Here is an 18,024-nt window from a genome sequence, read left to right as displayed (position 1 = left end):
ACAGTAATTCAAAAATAATTAAGAAAACACCTCAGAAACTCTTAATTCCTTTTAACTTTATTGCCTTTTAATTTATTTTTCCAAACATGGATTTTAACTGCCTGTTTCTAAGTCCTACAAAAAGTTATATTTTGTTTCATTAAAAGAAACTTATGAATCATCACTTCTTTGCATTTAGGTGGTCCCATCAGTTTAAAGGTAGGCTGGTTTTATATCTGGCTCTGAAGTACTTAACTGTATCTCCTCAAGACCTTTTTGAAATAAAGCAGGTTAAAAACCACATTTAAGACTTGGCTACCATTTATGATGTTAACCTTATGTTACAATAATCAGCCATCCTATTTAACCAAATTTTTCATGACTCAGTGAAATTATAGAGAAAACAAATATGGAGTTGCAATCACCAAAGCTGCTTATATGCTGACCATACTCGAGTATGATTTTAGGAATGTCACTTCCAAAGTAGAAGACATTTGTCTAGTTTTTGGTCTAACCCAGCTGTTTACAACTGGTTTGTTCATCTGCTGTTATGTCAGAAATCACACCAAACTTAGCTGCTTAAAACAGGAAACATAATCTCATAGTTTCTGTAGATCAGGAATCTGGGAGCAGCGTAGCTGGGTGGTTCAGGCTGTGGTGTCTCCCTAGGTCACGATCAAGCCATCAGCTAGGGCTGCGGGTATCTGTGGCTCGCCTGGGTCTACAGGATCTTCTTCCTAGCACACTCGTGGGAATGCTGGGAGAAGACATCAGTTTAGTTCCTCCCCATTTCCAGGCTTTTCCATAGGCTGCTTGTGAGGAGGCTTCCCCCAGAGAGAGTGGTCCAGAGGAGAGAACCCAAGACAAAAGCTGCAGTCTTTCATAATCTAACCTTGCAAGTGAGATACTGTAACTTCTGCTATTTTTCACCTGCTCAGTGTAGAAGGAGACTACACAAGGATGTGAATAGGAGGAGGCAGGCATGGAAGCCAGCTACCAAAAACCTTTATTCTTCACTGACACATCTTCCATAGGTAACAGCAGTTCCCTAGAGCTAGATTCTGAGCTGAGAAATTGACATTTCCAATTGCAGGTGGGAGTGAGAGAAGGTGAAGGGAATTTGCATATTATTATGAAGAAGTCTAATGCATGATTTTTATGTATCCCCCACCCCCACAAATGTCATTTCTCCTACTCATTGTTTCCACACCACTTCTCTCCCCTCGATCTTCAGAGCTGCTGTCTAACCCTTCCATATGGGTTGAGTGTTTGAGAGATCAAGGGTTTACATACATACATACATACATACATACATACATACATACATACATACATACGCTTTGAAGGTTAAATAATTCTAGCTCCTTTGAAAAGTCAAGTAAATCAAATAAGCCATTGATCTGGAGCTAATGGGGCCTTAGTAAGAAATTACAATCAGCTGGGTGGACAGCACACACAAGGCTCAAATATGAAAAACACCTTCAAAATATGGTTACAAAAAAAAATTCAAGAAGTGGAGACAAGAGAAAAAGAAGGTGGGAAAAGGTAAAGACTTGGGTATAGCCCTGGAAGGCAACAGGTAGCATAAGATATGAGGCAATTTTTCAAACCCCAATTTTAGCACATCTTAGTTTTGTACTTAGAACTACTAGACAGCTGAGACTTAGCCATATTGGAAAAGACAAAACTACAGAGAGGGTCTGGAGTGCTCTTGTAATGAAGAAAATGACAATAAATTACTTGGAAACAGATCTTTACAAAACATATTTTTTTGCACCTAGAAATTTTTACATTTGTTTCCACTTGCTTTATATAATATTGCAACCATAGTTGTAGTTTCACTCCACCTACAATCTGCATTCTGCTTCAAAAAAAAAAGAAACCTTAAATGGAAAATGCAGATTTTATTATTCAAATTCACTGACATTCAGTCTTTGTTCCAGCCCAGTTTTAGATAAGTTCCTGCCTTCAAGGAGCACAGGCTGATGGAGGAGGCTGAACAGTAGGGGTTTACCAGTGCTCCAGTGGAACTTTCTACAAGAACACAGAGAGGAGAGAGGAAACAGAAAGGAAATGGATGGTTAGAAAGTTTACACGGCACTTTTATACAAGTGCTCCCTGGTCAGCAGTTCTTGGTGGGACTCCCTTTGAGTGGTTCCTCAAAGCTACCCAAGGGCCTCCACTGTCCCCTTTTGTTTCTGAGGATGTAGCCGGCCCAACACTGTTAATAACTGCATAATATCCCACTGAGTAACCATGCCATAATTCACTTAAACATCCCCCCAATTCAGGACAGTTGTTTTGCTTGATTTTGGTTTTTGCCATTATGTACTACAGTACACTGAACCTCTTTGTGCATTAATATTACGTATTAGTTAGGGGTGTGGGAATAGTTCAGCGGTAGAGTGCCTGCTTAGCACGCATGAGGTCCCAGGTTCAGTCCCCAGTACCTCCATTAAAAATAAACACAAATAAAAGTTTTTAAAACTTGGGGAAAAAAATCACCTCAGTGATGCCTTAAAAAAAGATTATGTATTAATTATCCATAACTACAAACCAAATGACCCAAACTTAGCAGCTTGAAACAACATCATTTATTATCTCACATTTTCCGTGGGTCAGGAATCCAGGAGCAGCATAGCTGGGGGGTTCAGCCTTAGAGTATCTCATGAAGTCACTGTCGCACTGCTGGCTGGGGCTGCGGCCATCAGAGGGCACAAGCGGGGGGACCTGCCTCCCAGCTCACTCACGTACTTCTTTGGAAGCTCTGGCTCCTTGGCTGTTGGAGACCTCAGTTCCTCTTGACACGGGCCCTTCCACAGGATGCCTGAGCATCCTCATGTCACAGCAGCTGGCTTCCCTCAGAGCAGGTGAGGAGAGGCTCCCATGACAGACGCCTTAATCTTGTAGAGCTGGTCACCTTTTCTCAGAAGTGACACACCATCACTTCTGCTGCATTCCAGTGGTAACACAACCAGTCCTGTTACGATGTGGGAGGGGACAAGGGTGTGAATTCCAGGACACAGGATCTTGGAGGGGTGTCTTGGAGGCTGGCCACCACGGATTGTACATTCATACACATATAAGTCCCAGGTTATACAACCATACATACATCTGTATGTATATGCATACATGTGTGTATATACTTAAAATAGAGGCCCAGAGATGAAGCTACCAAGGGGGTGAGTGTGAACATTTTTTGAGGTTCTTGATATTTTTAGACAAAACCACATGAAACTGCTGTTTTTGTTAAGTCAAAATCAATTGAACATAGGTAATTTCATACAGATCAACCCAATATGCACTGCAGTTTTGTTTTCCAAAGGGGATTATCAGTGTGTCCCCATCAACAACGTGAGTCTAGTAGTTTGGCCACTTATAAAATACATTTCAGCCCTTACATCAGTGATTGCTCAAAGTTGACTCATAATTTACTTGTCGCCAGATGGTAAGTTTAGTTCCATGTTCCTTAACATGCTGCTTACTACTGTTTAGTGACACTCATTAATAAACACGAATATTAAGTGTGACTTTTTGAGGTCTCAGCATTAAGTACTATATTGCCTTTTAATAAAAAGCCAGAGAGCAGCACAGGCACAGTGCTGTCCAACAGGAATATGAAGCACATGTACAATGTAAAATTGTCTAGTAGCCACATTTAACAACTAAAAAAAATAGGTGAGATGAATTTTAATAATATACATTGTCTAACATAATATATACAAAATATTATAATTTCAACACATAATCAGTATTTTAAAGTTTTAATGAGTTATTTCAATCTCTTTTTTCACATCAAGTCTTGGACATCCAGTGAATATTTTGCACTTCCAGCACATCTCAGTTTAGCTGCTTAAATTTTCACTGGAAATATTTGATCTGTAGTATTTAGATTTCAAAGGGTTTACAGTTGAAAAAGTAAAGTCACATACCCATGTTGTTCCTATCATGCCTAAAATTTTTTTGATAGTTGAATTGATTATCTATTTTTAATTTATATTAATTAAAAGTAAGTAAAATTTAAAATTTAGTTCCCCAGACACACTAGCCACAGTTCAAGTACGCAACAGTATACAAGTGACTACTGGCTACTAGATTGGTAAAACTGTAGTGTGAAATCAAAGAAGATACAGAGAAATATTCCATGGCTAGTAACGGAATTATGACACAAACGGTTAAATAATTTCTCAAGGTCAGAGGTCCTATCTTGAAAAAAAATGCTTTGATGCAATTAACCTGTACTACGTTTTTATAGCAAGCTGGTTCATTTATCTAAAACCACAGACAAAAGCATAGTAGACCCGAAAATTAACTGTGCAAAATCAGTCAGGTAACATGACAATTATACAGCAACTATTTTCCTGCAGATTATAGATTTTAAAATTTATGGTGAAATAAGATGACAAACATGACATTTCAAAGTACAATTCTTATGTTAACAAAGTCCTAAGCTTTCAATAACTAAACTCTCATAGCTGTTTGTGAAATGCTTAATTGGCGTATGTTCAAATTTCAGTCAAGTACTCTAAGCCTAATGCACTTCTAAAAATTCATATGTAAATAAAAGTGTTTTTCCCTCAATATCTAACAGGTGCTAGGAGGATTCATATGCTAGGAGTTGGAAGATAAACCAGGTTCAAGAAACAATTCTGTTCAAACTCACAAAATACGGTATGATGCGCTGTTCAAATGTGGCTTATTTACAAACCACTAGGATACAAATACCCTTCTCTTTAGTCACTCAGCGTACACACACACACACACACACAAACACACACACACACACACACACACACACACACACAGAGTGACAATTCTCCCACAGGTTTTGGAACTAAACAGAAAAGAGCGTCAGACTAAAAGAATGTGAGGTACCATCAGACTGAGAGGTATTCTGAGTGGCCGAGGGCTTTCCTTCCTCCTACAACTGCACTATCAGTGTTACTTCTTTTTATTTCTATGCCCAAAGTTGGCTCAGTGGTTATCTGGATGAAACAAAGTTCTTAATAAGACAGTAAAGATTCCCCTTCCTGCCATGGTGTGAAAACATAATGATCCATCTCTCACTTGGTCTGATGTACCACCCCGTGTATTACACATCCTCCCCAGTCAATATGGTACATCTCTGTTCAGTGTTTGCCCAGATTCTAGATTGTAAAGGCTTAGAGGTGAGATGTTAGCCAACTTATTTTAGTTTGTACAGTAAAAAAGACATGGTAACATTCACATAAGTGCCTCATATACTTTTTGATGATTACGATGATGATGGTGGAGATAAAGAAATTGTTTGTTAGCCTTATATATAAAGTTATAGATCTCAGTGACTTAGGGATCTGAGATCACAGAATTATATTTTATTGCTCCATATTCTGAATTCCAAAAAAACTGTAAAAAAAAAAACCAAAAAGCTTAGAGAACTTTATGAGTTTAACTTTAAAAATCTCAAGAAATAAAAACACAGAAGAATGCACACACAATTATTTACCAGCATAGAAACTAACCCTAAATAATGACTAACAAATTAGGTAACTACTGAGTAAAATGAAAATGTTACTTTGTTTAACACATTAAGCTTCTACGTCCAAAGAACATAGAAGAGACATTTATTTTCACTTTTAACCTTTTTCACCAACACCTAAAAAAATAGAAAAATATTTGTAGAAATAAATATTAAGATCAAAGTAGGTGTAATATATAATATGTATAATCCCATATACATCATTTGCTTGTTTGCTTATGTGTTCCCTCAACCCCTCCAAGATAAGTTATAAAAAGAAAAAGATGCCACAGAAATCAACATTGTCATCTACAGGCATCAGCGAAGAAAGCTATCTTTAGGGCTTTTTAAACCAAGTTTTCATTATCTGGCTCTTGGCCCCTCACCCCATCCATCCTCATGCTAAGACATACAGTACAAAGTCCCTAGTTGTCTCAGATATTTGTCACTAATATACAGATTTTGTTTAAAGTGCTTCCTAAGCCTGCTCCACATGACTTGGACTGCTGGTGTTTATATGTGGGTGGCATGCGTGGCATAAGAATATCTGCAAAAATTCTGAATTTTGCAATTATTTTCTCCTTTTATCATTTCATCATTCTACACGACGTGGAAAAGTCAGGCTGGCCAGCTCTGTCTGGCTTCCTTCCTTCCACCGTCTATTTGGTCCCTAGGAGACGACAGTCCACTGAAGGTTCCCTGTGGCATCCAGACCAGCCAGTTCCTGTGAGCACTGCGCCTCTCCTAACTGCTCCTGAGCTGGAAGGGACGTTTCTCATTTGAAGTGGGTCTAAGGATACAGATCAGGTCCACAGGAGAAGGACTAGTCACACTCGTGGGAACCAGTCACCAGGGAGTAAAAACAGGGGCATCCGGCAAGGCTTTCAGATACTAGGAGCTCAAAGGCGAGGAGAAAGAGCTTTCCCGCACTTGCCTTTCCCCTTCTCACAGAAAGGACCACTGTTCTGAGTAACTGCCGGCAGTTCTGCTGTAAATTGCTGTCTGACCAGAGTAAGTCCTTTAGCCTCTCTGTTTCGGTTTCCTCGTAATACATGACAACTAGGTTCATAATTAAACTGTTTAGGAACACCGACTAGAAGTACTCCTCTTCGCCAGGATGGAGAACAACCGAGGTTTCCAGGAGACAAAGTGGACAAGAGTTAGCGTTTTTAGCGAAAGCTCCTGAACAAACACTGAAAACTTGGTTTTGAGCCCAAATGCGCAGACCCCTCCTACAGAACCCCGCCTTGACCGCTGCTCCCCGCGCGGCGCCCAGCGCTCTAGTCGCTGCCCCGCGCTCCTGCGCGGCGCGGCCCACGGTCCCGAGGCCGAGGCCAGGCTGCCGGGCGGGAGGGTCGGGCCCGGGACCTGCCCTTTCTGGGCCCTCTGGGCGGGCGGGAGCGCTCAGACCACCGGGCCCACCTCCCTCCGCCTCGCCCCTCAGCTTCCCCCCTGCGCCGGCTCCGGCCTCACCCCCCAACCCGTCTCTCCAAAAGCAAGACTAGTGCCTGGAAGGAGTGAGAGGTTTGACCCTATCAGGTCAACGTAAACAGACTGCTGCTGCCGCTGCTGCTGCTGCTGCTGCTGCTGCTGCTGCTGGGAGGGGACAGTGCGGCGGGAGGGGAGCAGGGAGACCGCCAACCCGAGAAGAACCCTACTTCGACCTTTATTAGGGAGCAGGGAAAATACAGAGAAATAGCTTATTTATCTTTAAAGAGGTGTGTATTATCAGGTGTATTCAGTAACTAGTGATTCAATCACAGGGGTTCAAGGAGACAGTTTGCAGAGGTTTTTTTAATGCCATTTCTGGTTTTTAGCCCCCCAGTTTCCTTTGGTTATCTGTAAAATGTTTTAAAATCTATACACAGAAGTAAGTTTTAGAAATTGTATTCGTCAAATGAGGAAAAGTCAGATGATGCCCAGTGCTTTCTCTCTTCTAATTGCTTGCTTTATTTTTGTTTCCTATACACAAAAGTGTTTCCTTCTATTGCCATTAAAGGTACATGTCTTTTGCACCTCCTTTAAGGTTTCTATTTCCTAAACTGTCTAATCAAACATTTTACCACTAATTCTCAAAGGAAACACTGAATGAATCCCATTAATCTCAATATATTCCATTTTTCGGAAATCACTGAGAAAGAAATTGGGTTATTTGGAGGTAAATCTTCTATTTTCTCTGATATTCAGGATGTGAATGATGACTTTCTGCTCACTAGATAACAATTCCCTTTCCTTCTGAAAAATCTATAGTGGGAATCTCTTCTGGGAGCTTCTGGGTCCCAGGCCCCTAAATATTGTGAAGTATTGAAATTACACTGGGAATTCCATGTGGGAGCCAGATTATAGCAAGAATTTGGAATGGAATCCCTAAGACAGATCCTATTCATGAACTATAACCATTTAGCCTCAGATTCAACAAAGGGAGGTGTGCAAAGGTTATCTATGGGTACCTGCCCGAGAGTGTGTCTGTACAGTTGTCCCTCAGAGCCCTTTTGAACCACCCTTTAAAATACTCATGTTACAATGTTTGCCAGAAAGTCCTCTGACATTAAAAAAAAAAAAAATTGCTAAATATACTCATGTAGTTTCCCCATGATAACCAGCTTCAGATTTAAAACACTGCCTTAGTTTTCTCAATCAGCGTGTATTAAACAACAGTCCTAAGATGAACCTCCTTGAAAACCATACCCTAGATATTAAGGAAATAATTTTAATATACCAACTCTAAATGAGGATAATTTTCTTTCTCAATTTACTTTTATATCATTTTATTTCTTTTTTGTCTCCAATAGTGTCACCGTTTTAAAAACCAAATTAAACATAGCCATGGGACAGCCACTTCCTGTTTCTATTTTGAATTCTTCCTCAATACTCTTTCAAGAGGTACATAGTAGACACTAACTACTATATATAAAATAGATACACAACAAGTTTATACTGTATAGCACAGGGAACTATATTCAATATCTTGTAGTAACATGGTTAAAAAGAATATGAAAATGAATATATGTATGTTCCTATATGAATGAAGCATTGTGCTGTACACAACATTGTAAATTGACTATACTTCAATAAAATATATTTTTAAAAAAGAAATACATAGTAAACTTGTATGGTACAGTGGTTGACACACAGCTTTGGAGTCAGACAGACTTAGAGTCAAATTTTGGTTCCACCGTTAATATAACCTCAGGCATCCTAAGTTCCACTCTCTTCCTCTGTTTACCTGGGAGAGTCATACACACCTCCCCTAAGTGTCTCTGCAGTTAAAGAGAGATCATATCCTGAAGCATACTGCACAGAGCCAGGCACATAGTAATTACTCAATAAATGGTAGCTATTGTTTTATACCTACATACACATTGAAAAATCTGGAAAAAAATCCCTGATTCTATCACCCTAGTAACATAAACATATATTTCTTTGTAATTTACATCCATATAAAATTCTATTTTTATATTATTACAATTGTAATATATAATTTTTTTCACATTATAATCACTTTTCCATGTTCATAGGACTCATAATTACCTTTTTAGTTTATTGAATGAGATCCCATTAAGCAAAGTACTATAATTTCACCACTAAATTCCTGCCAAATACTTGAGGGTTTTGATATTAGAAATAACATTACAATAACATTTGTATGAATGCAGCTTTTTCATTCTGTGGAATTCTTTCCTTAGGATGAATTCCCAAAGCAGACTTTTTAGAATAACCATGAACTCTTTTGTGATTTAGATTAGTTTTACCAAACGGCTTTCCACAAGTTTAGACAACCTGTAGTGCCTCCCCCAGTGGGCAGGAACACCATTGCATCCTCTCTGACCTTCCCTATTAATGCTGATATCTTATGTTTACTGGATATTTACCACGTGCCCAGCACCGACCTATCTCATCATCCTCACAACAGAGCTCTGAAGCAGTACTTCCTCTTTTGCAGATGAGGAAGTTGAGTTTCTGAAAGTTTAAAAGCCATGTCCAAGATCACACAGCACCTGAGTAGTAGACCTTGGACTCAAACTCAGATCTGGTCTAAGGCCACAGTGCTCTTAGCCACTTGGCTCTATTTGTGCTTTACTCTTTTTTTCCCCCCGAATAATAATAGGTAGGAAATGATACTTTCACTCATGTTTTAATATGCAGTTCTTTGATTACTAGTGAAGTTATTTTTACATACATTTGTTTTGAAACTGTCATTTTCTTGTGTTATTGGTTCATATTATTTAGCAACTTCTGTAAAGTGGCGGGGGCAATTTTGTTCCCTGTGTGTTTTTCACTGATCAGCTGTGTCAGCACCGCCTTCATACAGGAGGCCCAGGCCCCTTCTGGATGCCTTCACTGAGCTGTCAGTTTATAAAAGAAGGGGCTCCTCCTCTTTCTCCTCCTTCCTGCACAATACAGGCCGAACACAAGTATGTTCTTGAAAGTCACCATGCTTATGTCTTTTCAACATTATTCAGTCACACGACATGGTTCCTGGCTGGTTTGCAACACCCTACCATAAGTGAGAGCAAAGACCCAATGTCCCCTGAGGGATGACTAAAATAATTTTGTAACTGAACCAATTTACCAACGTCTTTGAGAATCAATCAATATCTCATTCTCCATCTACCCCCTCTGCTTCCCTTTCTGTCTTCAAATTTCTCTTCTGCTAACTAAGATAAAGACTGAAATGTAGGGGGTTTTTTGTGTGTGTGAATCTGTGATCCAAACAACTTGGTCATCATTCAAAATCCATCTCCCATAATGTATAGAAATATCATTAAAATCTAATCTATGGTTAACTAAGCAAAACCAGATTTACTTAATTAATGTAAACTTTAATAATCCTATTTTATAATAAGGCCCATTACCTGCATTATGTCTCGCAATATAGCTGAATGCCCAGGCTGCAGCCTCCCTGACTCCAGGGTCAAAATCTTCCAAGCATACAACCAGTGTATCCAGTGCTCCACAGTCCACTATCGCCTGAGCTAGTTGAGGGGAGTGTTTACCAACTGCTCGTAACACAAAGGCAGCTGCTTTCTTGTAAAACCGCTACAAAGATAAATAGACAAAACTCAGTGAATTGAGCTAAAAGTTAAAATAGACCAAAACCAACGTAAAAATGACATTGATATTAAAAAAAAAGCTCAACAGATTTTAAATACAAAAGATGAAAAGTATCCTGCAAAATCATTAAATCATTTTCAATTTTTGATGTTCCCCCATTGCTTTTGTTCAGTAACTAAAACAAAGTCTTTGATCACATTTCAAATGTTTTACTCAGAAACATGGATCTGGAAATTGTATAAGATAAAATATGAACATTATAGTTCCTACAAATTCATAAAATAATGAGCTTTTATGTATGTGCATGGCACTGAAAGGCCTGTCCTGTGGGAATTCTTGGATTGTGAGTGTGTGAAAGTAAACTGTCCCCTGACAAACTCATCTCCTTTACTTGCCCTCAGTCTCTAAGCATGACCTCAACTAACCTTTCCGGGGTCCCATGTTATCCTGAAATAACAACTGTTATGTTCTGAGGCGCACTTAGCAATCATCAGGTAAACATAAAGGCAAAACATTTGTGATACATTTTAAAACTTCTCCTGGCAATTAAACCAGGCCAAGAGTAGGATATGTTATTTAACCCTTCTAAGAAATGCATTTTTAAAAAGATAAATAAAAATTTTACCATTATGTGAATTTTAAGTAATGCTTCATATAGTTATAATATTTTCTACATGTAAATTTTATCAGATTAAGAAATAGAACTGAAACACAAGGCTAACATGTTTTCTTTGGACAGTTAAAAAAATTAAAATAAATGCAGAGGAAGTATTTGTCTATAACACTCACTGTTGTTTCATGGTTAGCATAATGACAGTGATGGTCTCCTAACGCTAGGTTTCATTAATAGAACCCCAGTAAGTGCCCTATTTTGGATTCTAAGTTTCTATTTCTTTCCAGTGACTACTAAAAAGTGACTAGGTGATTACAGTACCTGTTTTGAAAGCATTCTATTTATGTAGGCTAAAATATTAAGATTCAATAAAAATTATATGAGAGATAATATATCAAGCATACTTTAACACACTATATCTCAAAAATTGGTATATGTTGATAGTATAAGAAATATACTATGTTAGTAACAATGTTTTGATTTGATATATTTCTTTAGTTTCTTAAATAGCAACATACATAGACATTAAAATATTTGTTATAAAGTCTAATTTTAACATGTCAATAACCAAATATCTACTAACTTATAAAAAAAATTAGAGAGTTTTAAAGTAGCTTTCCCTAAATTATTTTCTTATACTTGTGGGAAATTAATGGTGATACAGTTCTTGTCATTCCCTTAAGCTAATTTGACTTTTGATATTGCAGAATTTCCAAATTCACAATTTACTGGGCACCAATAGTCAGACTAACTATAGTGCCTAGAATTCACACTCTTCTGACCTCATTCCTCCTTCCTCCCGATGTCCACTTCCCAAATCCCTAACTCTCTTCTCTCCCGTTCCTTGCTGAAAGAATTGTGAAAGAAAGAAAGAAAGAAAGAAAGAAAGAAAGAAAGAAAGAAAGAAAGAAAGAAAGAAAGAAAGAAAGAAGGAAGGAAGGAAGGAAGGAAGGAAGGAAGGAAGGAAGGAAGGAAGGAAAGAAAGAAAGAAAGAAAGAAAGAAAGAAAGAAAGAAAGAAAGAAAGAAAGAAAGAAAGAAAGAAAGAAAGAAAGAAAGAAAGAAAGAACGAGGGAGGGAGGGAGGGAGGAAGGAAGAGCGAAATCAGAGGACTTGGCACCTCATAAAGAAGAGATGAAATCTCCTGGGAGAAATGGGCTAAAGGACTGGTAGGGGAAGGAGGCAGAAGCCTGTGAACAGTGCCCCGCACTCCCACTCTGCCCTCACTTCGGCCCTAGCACTGTTTGTCTCTCTGTAACTAGTGGGCACTCATTCACACTTAGAGAACTTCTCTGTTGAGAACCTACTACACTGGACACCAAACACAGACCCTGCCCTCAGAGAAGGAGCTAAGAGTCAGAGAAGAGGACAGTCTAACAGCATCTGATGATAGAAGGAGCGCCTACAAGAAAAATAAGATTTCTAGAACTCCTTCTAGGGATAAGACAGTCATTAGCAAATGACTCTCCAATCTAAAAATTAAGGCACATTTTTAAACAATTAGGATTTTTTTTTTTTTGGTAAAACACATAACATTAACCATTTTGAAGTATACAATTCAGTGGCACTCAGTGCATTTACAATGTTGTGCAACCACAACTATCTAGTTCCAGAATGTTTTCATCACCCCAACAAGAACCCGTCTATATGTTAAGCAGCTGCTTCTTACTGCTCCTCACCTGCACCCAGGCCCTGGCAACCACTGACCTCTTCCATCTCTATGAATTTGCATATTCTGGATATTTCATATAAATGGAATCATACAATATGTAGACTTGTCTGGCTTCCTTCTCTCAACGTAACATTTTCAAGTTCACCCATGTTGCAGGATGTATCGGAACCTCATTCCTCTTTATGGCTGACAGTATTCCATTGTAATGCATATGTAACATTGTTTTTAACCTAGTCATTCTTATGGCTATCATGAATAATGCTGCAATGAACATTTGTGTACAAGTCTTGTTTGAACACCTGTTTTCAATTCTTTCAGAACTATAACAAGGAATAGAATTGCAGGGTCATGTGGTAAGTGTGTTTAACTTGCAGAGTAACTGCCAAACTGCTTTCCGTAGCAGCTGCACCATTTTACATGACTTCTCCACATCTTCACTAACACTTATTTTTTTCCTTTCTCTGATTTTCTGTGGCCATCTTGGTAGGTAGAGTGCTATCTTGTTATGGTTTTTGAGTTACATTTCCTAACGACTAATGCTGTCAAGCCTCTTTTCATGTTCATTGGCTATTCATGCATTTTCTTTGGATAAATGTCTATGCAAGTCCTTTGCCCATTTTTGAATTGGATTGTTTGTCCTTTGGCTACACAAATAGGAATTTAATCTTAAAGACATGTCAAGAAACATATATCCCTAGGTTATGGTAAAACAGCAGGTTGGGATGAACAGTCCGAGACCCTACCTAGAGGAAGGTCCTTGACTATTAGAAACACAGAGGGAGCCAGACAGGCTGGGGAAGAATGGAGGTGCGCTTAGATGACTCTTAGGCAGGCTTGTCTCCTTGACAAAAAATGCTTTGTCAAACCTTCCTTTACATGCATTCTCCTTCCTTTTGGATGTTTCTCTCCCCCTGGCTTCGAAGCTGTCTCTTATTTGCCCAGGGCTCCATATACCTTTCTGAGATTGATCCTGTAACTTTAATATGCCCATATATAGGAATATGGCCTTCTGCATAATTCCATTACAAATTTTAATGTCTTCTTCTTATATAAACACTAATAGAGAAAAGCTGCCAATCAGCTCCAAAGATATAATACCCTAAAGATATTATTCTGTGCAGTTCAAAGAATTGAAGGTTATATTAACATCCTAATATTTCTATGCCTACAAATTTGCAACTGTACCCAAACTATCAAAAATCTTAAAATCCAAAACAAAAGGGGAAAAAAAAAACCCATGTAACTAATTTTTTTAAAACTTCTTACATTCTGTTCTACCAATGAATAAACGAGCTGAGGAAGAATGCCGCCTTTCACAACCGCTTCTGCTAGGTCATCGTTATAATTAGCCAGTCTCCCCAGAGCCAGCACAGCAGTCTGCTGAATTGTTGGGACCACATCCAGAAGAAGAGGCCGCAGCAAAGACATCACACCTGAGGTGAGTTATGAGAAAACAGAAATCAGCAAAATGTACATTAAAAAGCAAACATACAATTCAGTGCATATGCAGATAGGAAAATTAAGGGGAAAACATCGGTAAAAAACAAACAAAACAATCATCACTAAAAACTAACGGGATATTAAGCAGCGCCTAACTGGCCAAGGCATAGAATCATACAACATGTAATTATCAGAGCAGCAGCCTAGCATGGAAGTAAGAAAGGCCTTGGAGAATGAGAGTTTAAATCCCTGGTTTGGCAAACACTAGCTGTGCGACATGACGGGGCTGTCCTTAGGAGGGCAGAGAGACACTGTGACCACACAGAAGAAGGCCAACCTAATGTGTGGAGCGGGCTGTGGGGAGCTGGGATCCCCCACCGCAGCCTCTGACAATCCTGTTTTCAGGCCTCGGATCAGCCATTTCCTTTCAATCAAGACTTGTTTGTTTTTTCTGATTCCAACTGTTGGGTCTTTTCTCTGATTCCAACTGAAAACTTGGGAGTCTATTACAGAAATTTTATCAGGACCTATTTCAGGGCCAGGTGAGCTAGGAGGGCCATTTGGCTAGGGTCTCACATTCATAAAGGGCTGCAAATTCGATTTCTGACATTAACTCCAGATAAATAAATTCTTTGAGATAAGGAAGTGTATCATGTTACTGGCTCTCATAATATTTATTCTAGGATCGAATGAACACATAGTAGGAATATTATCATCACAACAATAAAAGTATCTTATATATTATTACGTGCACGCATTGTTCTAAGGATTTGTTTTCCATATTAATTCACTGAACTCTCATAACAAACCTATGAAGTAGGCTCTGTTCTTATGTCTGTTTTACAGACGTGAAAGTGGAGGCTGAGAAAGGTTAAGGAAATTGTCACACAACTAAAATGGGGGAGCAAGGTTAGAAATTCAGACTTTATTGTAATTACTAAATAAATAATGTGTCTGGGAAACTGAGTCGGTGGGGGAAAATAACTGCATTTGGGTCGTTTTATTGGGTATTCCCACTCTATAGTAACTTGGCCTTACTATAAAATATGCAAAATAATCCACGGCTGTTTGTGCCTTGATGATGGTGTTTTAGTCTAAGATTACAAAAAAAGTAATGACAGAGTTCAAACTAGAACAAAGTGCTCCTTGACTTTCTAAACTTAATTTATAGCAGGCTATTCAACTTGATGTTATTATATCTTTTCTTTAAAAACATACCCCAGTGACCTATAAAAGCAAATACATCTTACCAATATTCTTTTATAATGTTTATATATATATATATGTGTGTGTGTGTGTGTGTGTGTATTTATATATATATATAATGTTTATAATGGTATATCCAGAAACATGTGAAACAGAATAAAAGGAAAACATTTACAACATTTAGGATTAGACCAAAATAAGATAAATAATACTACCAAATAACATGAGTGGAGAATAATGATGCTTATCACTGAAGCATTTAATGATGTGACCTGCTGCTTTTCGTAGTTCCCAGGTTAGTGATCATTCTGATGTCTAAGCTGGCTTGGTCAGATCAGTCCCCATAAGGCCACAGGTACAAGTCTGCAGCCCATGCAGGTGGGTCAACTTTGCAGGCACACAGCCCCCCTCCTCACGCCCAGGCCCCAGATCGTGTTAAACAGATCAGCATGTCCATGGACCTAAGTGTTGCTTACACTATTCTCTACACTTTTTTCATAGAGATAATTTCTGACACATCTCACGATAAAGTATTAGAATGACTACTAAATATTAACACGGGTTCCTTCTAGAAGGTTGGATTTAAAATAATTTGTTGATTTCTTCTCTATAGTTGCTTTATTACTTCATTTAGGTTTTTAATTGTGGTAAAATATACGTAACATAAAAATTAACATTTTAACCATTTTTAGTGTACAACTCAGTGGCATTTAATACATTTCCAATGGTGTGTAATCATCACTACTATCCAGGAACTGTTAAACTGCTTTCCACCGAGGCTGCGTCATTTTGCGCTCCCAGCAGTAAAGCATAGGGTTTTAATTTCTCCCCCTCCTCCTCAACACTTGCTATTTTTTCAAAGTAGCCACCCCAATAGGTGTGAAGTGCTATCCCTGTACGGTTTTGATGTTTATTTCCCTTGCATGAATGACGCTGAATGTGCTTACGGGTCATTCGTACAGCTTCTCTGTTGAAATGTCTGTTTAAGTCCTTTGCCCATTTTTTTAGTTGGGTTGGTTGTTTTTGTTGATGAATATAACTTGATATTTTTATAGTGAATATGTAACATACTAAGTAAAACGAGTCAATACTCTAAAAGAGAAAAGCTAAATTTGTTATCATAGATTTTAAGTTTCATAGTAAATATGTTAATGAGGCCAAAAAAAGAGTACAAGTATGCTTAGAATAGTTTTAAAAGAATCACAAATATGTTTCATATTATTTTTTCCGATGATCATGATCATCAACAGCTTAATAGAGCTAATATACCACAAGTCTCCCGATGTTGGATATTTCTACTTTGCCATTTTAGCAACAGGATATTTTACCTCCCAAAAGCTATTTCATTTGTCCATATACTCAACAGAAATTTCTACTTTATATATTTTCTCCTCCCTTTTTCTACTGTATCCAGCCCGGGAAAAACAAGGCCAGCAAAATGGCACCCAATTCCTTTCCCTCTGCTCCTGTATCATTATCAGAGTGGGGCTTCCATCCAGATGCATCCGCTCTCCCACACTTGCCTCATATTCCTTCATTCAGACAGTAGCACAATAAGAAGCTTAAAACATTTAAAATCTCTGGATCCATAAAAGTAAAAGCTAAAGTTTCCATTTAAAATATCTGTTTGAATAAGGTCATTCTTATTGGAGAAAACGCTGCCCCAAATTTCCAGTCCTTGTATTGCCTCTTAGTGCTTCACAGTCATCAGGCCCCAGGAACATGTTTTTGTCTCTTACACGGAGGAAGCCTAGAGGCTTCATTTTTCTAATTGCAGGTTTGTCCTAAAAATACAGAAAATGATGCCAGAGGAACTGAGGGAAGAAGGAGGGAAGGAAAGAAGGAAGGAAGGAAGGAAAGAAGGAAGGAAGGAAGGAAGGAAGGAAGGAAGGAAGGAAGGAAGGAAGGAAGGAAGGAAGGAAGGAAAAAGAGAAGCACATATAACATAAAAAGAAATTTCTCCTTACCTGCCTGTCCACTAGGAATCCATGATGATTGATCCTTGCTGAGTGAATGCATGAAAATGGAAGCCCATACATTACAATCGGAAGAGATGCTACAATATGTGACAGACAGGGTCTCTGGGCAGCAGCTAATGACCTCACTGGGGCCTCCCCTGAAGGAGTCTGCATGTCCTATCCAATATTATAACTAATCGTAAAAATAATTCATATATTCTACTCTAATATCTACAAAACAATTCTGTCTTCTCCATACAAACTGATAAAATGGTATGAAAATGTTTCTGAAATGTAACTTGTGGGCCAAATCTTTACAGTCCTCCCCCATCCCGACTTTGAGTTTCTTTTCTATATTTCTTGTTCCAGTGCTGTATTGAAGACATTGTTTCTAATTTATCGTCATCCAGTTATGCAAAACACAAGAATAAAAACAGCCTCGTTGATCCTGCCCACAGTCATTCATTCAAAAAATAGACGAGGGTTTAGCAAGTGGCAAGAAATAGGATCACATACACAAGTAAAGGCAGCTCCTACTAATAATCTAGGGGAGGGGATTATAAAATAGCCTCAAAATGATCACAACTCTTTTAATACAACATGGGC

The 18,024-nt window shown here is 38.4% G+C and overlaps 1 protein-coding gene across 2 annotated transcripts in view; it reads right to left on the bottom strand.

Annotated features, from left to right (window-relative positions):
• The window catches only part of SPAG6 (sperm associated antigen 6), a 52,586-nt gene that overhangs the window by 24,657 nt on the left and 9,905 nt on the right, over nt 1–18,024 (bottom strand). For both annotated transcript variants that reach the window (XM_031444705.2, XM_031444706.2), the window contains exons 3-4: nt 14,081–14,247; nt 10,333–10,516 (exon numbers count right to left, since the gene is read on the bottom strand). In XM_031444705.2, the coding sequence (XP_031300565.1) occupies nt 10,333–10,516; nt 14,081–14,247 (351 nt within the window). The remainder of the gene's footprint in view (nt 1–10,332; nt 10,517–14,080; nt 14,248–18,024) is intronic.

Source organism: Camelus dromedarius, chromosome 26 (genome assembly GCF_036321535.1).
Source record: "Camelus dromedarius isolate mCamDro1 chromosome 26, mCamDro1.pat, whole genome shotgun sequence".
In the NCBI taxonomy this organism is placed as follows: domain Eukaryota; kingdom Metazoa; phylum Chordata; class Mammalia; order Artiodactyla; family Camelidae; genus Camelus; species Camelus dromedarius.
Note: the sequence above shows the minus strand (reverse complement) of the source record. Positions and strands in the feature narration are given on the sequence as shown.